The sequence below is a fragment of the Oncorhynchus gorbuscha genome, linkage group LG23 (genome assembly GCF_021184085.1).
Source record: "Oncorhynchus gorbuscha isolate QuinsamMale2020 ecotype Even-year linkage group LG23, OgorEven_v1.0, whole genome shotgun sequence".
Taxonomy (NCBI): domain Eukaryota; kingdom Metazoa; phylum Chordata; class Actinopteri; order Salmoniformes; family Salmonidae; genus Oncorhynchus; species Oncorhynchus gorbuscha.
This window is the reverse complement of record NC_060195.1, coordinates 35,774,820-35,784,078: the sequence shown is the minus strand read 5'-3', so window position 1 is coordinate 35,784,078 and position 9,259 is coordinate 35,774,820. Positions and strand designations below refer to the sequence as shown.

The following is a 9,259-nucleotide window of genomic DNA, read 5'->3' as shown; positions in this document are numbered from 1 at the left end:
TGGTTGGTTTAAGGAGGATACAGGTGTTTTGACCGGTGGACCGTTTTCACCTTTCAGCCCACTTGTGTAGCAACCATTTAGACGCTTGTCAGGGTCCAGGCCTTGCAGCCGTACAGGAACCTCAGCTTCAAAAAATGTACAGTATACAAGACCAAATAGATCCAACTGAATATTTGTAACTATTTGAAAGCAATTCAGTGCCAACAAGCATTGACTGAGACGAGATGTTTCTATTCATGTTAGTTTTTATAATACATTTCAGTTTAAATCTACATCAATACAGCGAGTACAAGAAAATAGCATAAATGTGGAATATACTATCTAGATTTGTCTTTTCTTGACACAAACATCCTTTCGCTCCCATTCCTGAACAGTAAAAAAAAAAGAAACACAAGAGAACATTGAGTGTTGAGGGACAGTGCTGTGGGGTACTACTGCCCGATAGCCATACAGAGACTGAGAATGGGAACCAACAAAGTCAGATGAAAAGCCAAAGCAAAGATTCCAACTATGATACAAAAGAACTGCAGTTGCATCGAACTTCGAATACATCATACGTAACCTGCTGCAGTGTATCAAAAAGGTTTTACACAAAGACCTTCCTTATATTATGTTTTTGATTTTAAAAAAGGATTTTCAATTTACAATCTAAGGCTTGCCCGTTGTTTGAGTTCCAACGAGCTTCTAAAGGGTATGTATACAAAGTCCCTTTTCCTCTCGTGTCTTCCTGGTTTTCTGATACGGAGGTCACTGCAGCTCCAGTTTGAAGACTAGCTTCCTGGTAGCTAGGCGCTCCAACTGAGGTCCAGTTCAGAGCTCTCCTACTCTGTATGGTCCAACAGCTCCACTGCCCAGTGAGAAGGATGGGAAGTGAAGACTCCACTTCAAACAGTGTCAATATGGAGTCAGTAGCTCTCGGGCCTCAAATTCTCAAGATTCAGGGGCCACTGGGTTCTGTGCCGACTCCGAGGCAGAAGGGTCCTCCGGGCTGGACTGGGAGGGCTCCGTGCTCGCTGAAGGAGGGGATGGGGTGGACTCTGGGAGGGCTGTGGGGGGTGAGATGGCCTCTTTTACAGGAGGTGTAGTGGGGGTTGGTACAGGGGTGGTGATAGCAGTGGAGGGAAGGGGCTGTGGTATACCTACAGGGGAGGCCGCAGGTGGCTGCTGGTTGGGGGCTGTCTCACATGCTTTGCTAGTATGAGCGGAGGGGCTGGTTTCTGCATTATCTGGAGCGTGGCGGGTTTAGCCTGCACGAGCTGGGTGACTGGTTTGGCCTGTATGAGCTGGGTGACTGGTTTGGCCTGTATGAGCTGGGTGACTGGTTTGACCTGCACGAGCTGGGTGACTGGTTTGGCCTGTATGAGCTGGGTGACTGGTTTGGCCTGTATGAGCTGAGCTAGCTGGCCTGAGAGCTGGGCTGAGAGGTTGCCCTGTGTTAGCTGAGCTAGCTGGGCCGCCGGGATGGTGATGATGGTGATCTTCTCTCCGCTCTTGGCCCCGGAGGGCATCATGGTGGGCAGGGTCTGGATCACCAGCTTGGGCCCGCTGGCGTGGGTGTTGCCCAGGGTGATGGGAGCCTGGGTGGTGAAGACGGTGGAGGAGTTGAGGGTCATCTGACCCAGCGTCGTCGTCATGACCATGGGCATGGCCAAACGCATGGTCCTGTACATCAGACAGAAACAAAAACAGATTTATTCATGAACCTTCCAAATGAGTTCACTGTGCATTTGTATGAAGATGTACACAGAGAGAGAATGCATAATTATTTCATGACTAATCATGCTTCACCTGTTGCCGGACGCAGCGGGGACGACAGTGACGTAGCTCTGCTTTGTCTGGGTGGAGGTGGCAGGGTCAAGGGTCAGGGTCTGGACCGCCCGGTGGTCCTCAGAGGGTTCCCCCTCACCCTCCTCGCCCTCTTCATCCCCGTCATCGTCGATCACCCTGATGTTCTTGGGCATGTCTTTAAACTGGTAAGCCAGTCTCTGACCCTCCACCTTTGCTAAGATCCCCCGCTGGTAGTAATACCTAGACAGGGACAAACCTACCAGTCAGACGACTGCACTTACACTCAGAATGCGTGCGGAAATACAACCCAAGATGTAATTTAACAGAAGTGTCACAGCCTAGCATGTATTTTGAAAAGGGGACTTTAAAAGGGTCAAATGTATGCATTTTAAACAGGCATTCTAGCCAAAATTTTGAATGTCATTAGTCATTCCTTAGCATAAAAGTAGTAAAGATATGTTGGGTCAACAACAGCCAGCCTTACTCACTAACCATATTGAGGAATTGCCTATCAAACAGAATGGTATCCGGTGGTTACCTGAGTGCTCTGCCCATGGTCTCATAGTTCATATCAGGTTTGTTCTTGTGTTTGCCCCACAGTTTGGAAACCGCCTTGGAGTCCACCAGTTTGAAGATGCCCTTGTCCCGCTGCATCCACTTGATGTACCTGGGACAGGTGTTCTTGTCCTGGAGGAGATCCAACAGGAACTCCCATAGGTAGGTGGTGCTTCCTGGAGGACGGAGGGAGAGAGAAGACCAACATCATTCATAGAGGACCTCTCACACAGGCTGATTCCTGAATCAGCCTGTGTGAGTTGCTAGCTTGAGTGTGAGTTGCTAGCTTGAGTTGCCCTACGTAGAGAAGCATCCCTTCATGGGCTTGACAAACCCTAGCCCCTGCTGTATGGGGTACCTTTTCCCTCTCTGGGTCTCTTCCTGATCCCCAGGTCAATGGCGCAGTTGGTGTCAGGCTGAGGCTGTTGTGTCTTCGACTTCCTTCCACCTGCAAGGAAACAAACAAAACAACTTAGTGCACTTCCTATAGAGGACCGAGCATGCCCCCATTCTCATCAACGGGGCTGCAGTGAAGCAGGTTGAGAGCTTCAAGTTCCTTGGTGTCCACATCACCAACAAACTAAATGCTCCAAGCACACCAAGACAGTTGTAAGGAGGGCACGAAAAAACCTATTCCACCTCAGAGGACTTGGCATGGGTCCTCAGATCCTCAAAAGGTTCTACAGCTGCACCATCGAGAGCATCACTGGTTGCATCATTGCCTGGTATGACAACTGCTCGGCCTCCGACTGCAAGGTACTACAGAGGGTAGTGCGAACGACCCAGTACATCACTGGGGCCAAACTTCCTGCCATCCAGGACTTCTACACCAGGCGGCATCAGAGGACGCCACTAAAAATTGTCAATGTCAGCCACCCTCGTTAAAGACTTATCTCTGCTAGCGCACGGCAAGCGGTACCGGAGCGCCATGTCTAGGTCCAAGAGGCTTCTAAACAGCTTCTACCCCCAAGCCATAAGACTCCTGAACATCTCGTCAAATGGCTACCCAGATTATTTACATTGCTGCCCCTACCCTCCCCTCTCTGCTACTCTGTTATCATATCTGCATAGTCACATAACTCTACCTACATGTACATACTACCTCAACTAAACGGTGCCCCCGCACATTGACTCTGTATAGCCCCTTGTATATAGTTTTGCTATTGTTATTTTACAGCTGCTCTTTAATTACTTGATACTTTTATCCATATTTTTTTTTAACTGCATTGTTGGTTAGGGGCGCCATTTCACTAAGGTCTACACCTGTTGTACTCGGCGCATTTGACTACTAAAATTTGATTTATAATATACAACTTTTAATACTGGGTTGGACTCGGTGATCAACACAGAGACAGATAGTACGAAAGCATTTGGTTGGTGTCGGAGGCAGACCTTTCTTCTTCTTGGCTGAGGGAGGCTCGTAGTCGGGGGGTATAGGGAAGCTGTCCTCCTCCATGGGCTCACACTCTGTAGACACCTCCACCACCGTCTCCATCATCACGTCCTCCACTGAGACACGCACAGAAACAATAGTCCTCATTATTACAACCACAGAGCAGTGAGTCAACTCAAGACTGGCAAATGGTAACTGACAGGTTACACGGCAAAAATACATTTTAAAAAACAGTCGCCATCATGTCCTACCCACTTGTAATGCCTAGTCCCCAGCAAGGCCAGTACGGAAGGGGTTGAGTGGTTACCTGTGTTGTTGCGGTCTCCATGGAAACTGCTAGGGGAGTCCATGTGAAGAAGGGCCTCGGCCGCTTCGAAGGTCTTATCAAAGCACATGGTGCCCCCGTGTGATGACACCTCTACTACGACAACACAGGAGCGATGAGGGAAGAGGAGGAAGGAGAGAAGTTAGAGAAGTGAAAATCCATTCTACATTTCAAGTCAATGTAATGTTCATTCAACTAGTTTATTTCAATGATTATTTAACCATACCGCCCTATGGCTGGGGCCCTACAACCACAGACACCACAAACAATACCCATTGGAAACAGTTAGCTGGGCAAGACAGCTGTTGTCTTTCTGTAAAAAATGAGGGGTGGGGCGAAGTAAACCTGTACTTTTGAGAAAAGGGTAGTAAACTGTGTAGCCTTTATCACACTTTTTTCCCCTTTACGACCCTCCTCCCATTCCATGTTTGATCGTGCATAGCAACAACTGCCTACAGAAGTAGTTTCATCTTTAGGGTGGTCATTGGTCAACATCCAATAAAACTGTCCACTCCCTCAAGCATCAATGGCTTCTGTCATTCTTCCAATGGGCTCAGCTTATACACCACCAGATGTCCTTTCTTGAGATGGTCATGGATGGAAACAACACTGTCTCACTAGTACTCTGTGGCAATGTCAACTCTTAAGGAGCTAAGTTATGTCTAACACACACACTCCTCGTCTACCTCTCTAAAACGATGATTAAGCATCCAACCCTTGCACGTCTCTCTCTATCGACACAATCCAAACCCTCCATCTCACTGCTGAAACACGTCACTGGCCAACCCTGTACCCCCACCTCTCCCACCGCAGCCCTCTCACCTGTCTCCACCACCTCTGTGACCACCTCCTGCTCGTCTCCCACGTCCTGCATCAGGTAGGTCCCGTCATCGTAGACCAGCACCTGGGCAGCGTAGCACTGCTCCACCTGGGCACTGGGAACCTCCTCCACCACCACAGCAGGATACTCCTCCCCATCCTCCCCGATTACTGTCTCCACTATCTCCTGCACCACCTCCCCCTCCTCACTCTGGAGACAGGACAGAGAGACACATTGAGGGAGGCGCAAGCTGAAAAGTCCATTGTGTGTATGTTTGAACATTTAATTATTTACTCCACAAAACTGCAGGACAGAGATGCCGTGGTCACCAGACAAACAAGTTATTTATTGGTTCACTTCACAATATTGTTCATGTTGATGAGATCAGCCGTGGTCCTACTGCTTTACATTTAGAATGGGCTTCTGGGTTGCGCTGGTATAGCAAGTGAAATACCTTTTTGTACAGGGAAGGTTAGGGCCAGGCAGTGGTGGGTATACGTCATATACCGACTTATTTTTCAGTGGTCATTGCGTATACTCATGTCTTAATCCCCACGAAGAGTATCAAAGTAGTGTAGTGGAGGTATACGCTGTATTAATAAGGCTGATGGAACAGGTCAGAATGTTTAGCTTAAAATGTTGATCAACTATTAAATGTGCATATGGCGGTAGGCCTACGCACAAAAGTTCCAAAATGAAATTTGTGGGAAAACACTGTTCTAAAATGCGCACTGCACATGCAAGCGGTTTCATGAACAGAGATGTAAATATCAGATAGAAATGCAGAAAGAGGGTAGATCTAAAGATGCAACAACTATCATGGGTTGCTAATATGACTAGCATAATGCCTTTGTCTGCTAAACAATGAAAGAAAGTTGATTTGAGAGCCAATAGAACAAGCGAGTGCACATGAAGTCTTTATAAAATAATTGCCTCCACGTTTCTATGGTGAGGTTTTGGCTATAGATTAAACATGCCTAAGCAAGGTAAGACATGCCTCAGAATATGAAGTAAAACACCCAGGTTTCAAACAAGTCAGGAACAGGAAAAAATATAGTAATGCTAACAGCCTTCTGGTAGATGGAAAGGCTTTTGCAAAAACCTTCTTAATTAAATGTTAACTACCTACAAAGTACATTATGCCAACCTCCCAGAATGATATCATGATTATTAGCATCAATCCAGTGGCCATTTGTTTTGCAAACTCCATCGCATGTGCACTACAGAAAAAACAATGCTAGGTGACTGTGCAGTGCTATTAAGGGTAACTAGACTCAAATCTATATTTCTTCAATTTTTCCCAGACCTCAAATTTGTCTCCTGATGTGGTTTAAGCATTATTGTGGGCTTGGAACATCCAATTTTGTTTTTCTATTAGCGTGAGAGAGAACCTGAATCAAAATTAAGAAAATAACTTAGACCTGTCAATTTCTGATTCAGTTGACAGCCCTATTTATCTGTTTATTATCCTACTTGCACAGAAGTTTGGGTTAGCCTGACTGTGAAAAAACAATTTGGGAGTTATCATGTTAGGTTATTCAGAGTGCCACTGTTTGTCATATACTTTTTCCAAATAGGCCAACTTTCCTTCACCGGACAGGCTGTTAGGGTAATCCTGGTGATACTATCTTACCTGCTCAGTCTCTTCCATGACAGTGACGTACTCCACCATATTCCCTCCACCATCTGCCACCACAACAGAGGTCATCACTCATTCCTACGGGAATAAAACAGTTTCAGGAAGGGAACCTGAGCCACCCTCTTCCCCATCACAGACTAGGAATAGTTCTGTATCAGGCCCTAAAGTAAGTACTAGTATCTTCTTCACTGCTAACTGAGAAACTAAACTAACAGTAACGTAAATGTATCCAACATAATAATAGTGCGAAATTGATCATTTGAAACCATTTTCCAGGACTAGTACGGAGCAAACAGTGCACACTGTATAATCCAATACTTGCTGGTTCGGCCATCACGTTCACAAGCGTGCACCAATGTTTACATAATTTGAGCCGTTTCCGGCCTGTACTGGTACAAACGTTAGCTCTAGTTACCTAGCCAGTAACGTTAATTAACTGTACATTGACTGGTATATACCGTTAGGCGTGTGTTCTACGTTGTGTGTGTTATAGAGATGGAATAGAAGCAAGTTAAATAACGATAGTTAGCTTGTTAGCGGCCAACAGACTAAAATAGCGAACGTTAGCTAGATGGTTTGTTAGCTAGCAACGCTAAAGTTGGATATCATATGGCCATATTTACCCGATAAATATCACATATCCAATAATGGTATTGTGTAAAATCTCGCAAAAATAACGTCCCTTACCTTCTTATGTTGCTTTTCCTGCGGTGGATAGCTTCACGCTAGGCCTAACGTTAGCTGTGTAAACTAACTGCTAGCTATCCAAGTTGACCAGACCGACGTCGACTTGCTCCTCAATTGAAATACTCGCAACTGTTTGCAAGCTAGCTGTTGCAAAATTTATATTTTTACTGACAAACAATAATAAAATGCTGTATATTGCATTTGTTTACGTTAGTTCTGTTTTACAGGATGTTTCGATCTCACTGCTTTCCTGCGCGCCGTCTCTTCGCGGAGGGAGTCAGGTCAACCTCCTGGAGCCCGAAAGCGAATGACACATTGGCACTGATTACGTCAGAGCTACGAGCCCCTGGCTTGTGGCCCCAGTCGATACAAAAACTCACTGGTCGATAAAGCCCTTTTCAGAACACTTCTGTAAATAGAAATGGCTACATGAATACATCCATTGTGATTACTGGACGACTGCTGGTGTATGTCATAACTAACTACATGAGCGTCAGTCTGAATATTGTGTTGTATTCCTATGGTTGCGAGTTTATATTCTCATCCCCCAATTGAGCCTGGGGACAAAATTAGTGGGTTTACTATGACAAAGGTAGTGCATACAGGACATAATTAGTGCCGTGTTGGGTTTTCAATAGCAGACATGGTAGAGGGGTTTCAAAGTTGAGACACAAAAAGTAAAGCAACAGACAACCGAAATATTCCTTTTTGATTCCCTCTTTATTTCAGAAAAACAGCAATGTTGTTTCACAGTCAGTTTCTGGCCCATGCTAGGCCATTGCACAGAGGCAAGCCATCCACTCACATGACAGAACAAGCCCCTATATACAGTATCGGTCAAAGGTTTGGACACATACATATTCAAGGGTTTTTCTTTATTTTGTACTATTTCCTACATTGTAGAATAATAGTGAAGACATCAAATATGAAATAACACATGGAGTCATGTAGTAAACGAGAAAGTGTTAAATCAAAATATGTTTTATATTTGAGATTCTTCAAAGTAGCCACCCTTTGCCTTGATGACAGCTCCGCACACACTTGGCATTCTCTCGATCAGCTTCATGAGGTAGTCACCTGGAATGCTTTTCCAACAGTCTTGAAGGAGTTCCCAAATGTGCTGACCACTTGTTGGCTGCTTATCCTTCACTCTGCAGTCCAACTCCTCCCAAACCATTTCAATTGGGTTGAGGTTGGGTGATTGTGGAGGTCAGGTCATCTGATGCAGCACTCCATCACTCTCCTTCTTGGTCAAATATCCCTTACACAGCCTGGAGGTGTGTTGGGTCATTGTCCTGTTGAAAAACAAATGATAGTCCCACTCAGCGCAAACCAGATGGGATGGTGTATCACTGCAGAATGCTGTGGTAGCCATGCTGGTTCAGTGTGCCTTGAATTCAAAATAAATCCGTTTCACCAGCAAAGCACCCCCACACTTCCTCATCCATGCTTCGCAGTGGGAACCACACATGCGGAGATCATTCGTTCACCTACTCTGCATCTCACAAAGACACGGCAGTAGGAACCAAAAATCTAACATTTAGACTCATCAGACCAAGGGACAGATTTCCACCAGTCTAATGAAGGCCTGATTCACGCAGTATCCTCTGAACAGTTGATGTTGGCATGTGTCTGTTACTTGAACTCTGAAGAAGAGCTGCCATTTCATTTTATTTGGATGCCATTTCTGGGGTGCAGAGAAGTGCCGATTTCTGAGGAAGGTAAATTACTTATCCTCTGCAGCAGAGGTAACTCTGGGTCTTCCTTTCCTGTGGCGGTCCTCATGAGAGCCAGTTTCACCATAGCACGTGATGATTTTTGTGACTGCACTTGAAGAAACGTTCAAAGTCCTTAACATTTTACGAACTGACAGACCTTCCCGTCTTAAAGTAATGATGGACTGTCATTTATTTTTGCTTATTTTAGCTGTTCTTTCTATAATGTGGACTTGGTCTTTTACCAAACCGTGCTATCTTCTGTATACCTATCCTACCTTGTCACAACACAACTGATTGGCTCAAATGCATTAAGAAGGAAAGAAAATCCACAAAT

General features: G+C 45.5%; 1 protein-coding gene across 2 annotated transcripts; it reads right to left on the bottom strand.

Annotated features, from left to right (window-relative positions):
• Positions 1 to 233: 233 nt before the first annotated feature.
• On the bottom strand, positions 234 to 7,585 carry LOC124011341 (ETS-related transcription factor Elf-2-like). Of its 2 annotated transcripts, none has more exons than XM_046324621.1 (9): positions 7,208 to 7,585; positions 6,515 to 6,598; positions 4,884 to 5,091; positions 4,044 to 4,157; positions 3,736 to 3,852; positions 2,702 to 2,791; positions 2,327 to 2,519; positions 1,789 to 2,028; positions 234 to 1,662 (listed from the first exon to the last, which is right to left on the bottom strand). In XM_046324621.1, the coding sequence occupies exons 2-9, from the start codon at positions 6,587 to 6,589 to the stop codon at positions 1,140 to 1,142; spliced, it is 1,560 nt and encodes a 519-aa protein (XP_046180577.1). In that variant the 5' UTR covers positions 6,590 to 6,598; positions 7,208 to 7,585; the 3' UTR covers positions 234 to 1,139. The 2 variants fall into 2 exon arrangements, with proteins under 2 accessions (XP_046180577.1, XP_046180578.1); XM_046324622.1 differs by having other exon boundaries at positions 4,044 to 4,154; positions 7,208 to 7,583.
• Between the last annotated feature and the right edge of the window lie 1,674 nt (positions 7,586 to 9,259).

Bases quoted from the DNA above. Each gene is read 5' to 3' on its own strand.
- LOC124011341 (XM_046324621.1), bottom strand. From the start codon at position 6,589: ATGACCTCTGTTGTGGTGGCAGATGGTGGAGGGAATATGGTGGAGTAC. The intron at 2,029-2,326 runs GTAACCACCGGA...GTCCCTGTCTAG, and splicing joins ACCATGGGCAGAGCACTCAG to GTATTACTACCAGCGGGGGA. The intron at 1,663-1,788 runs GTGAAGCATGAT...TCTGATGTACAG, and splicing joins CCCGCTGCGTCCGGCAACAG to GACCATGCGTTTGGCCATGC.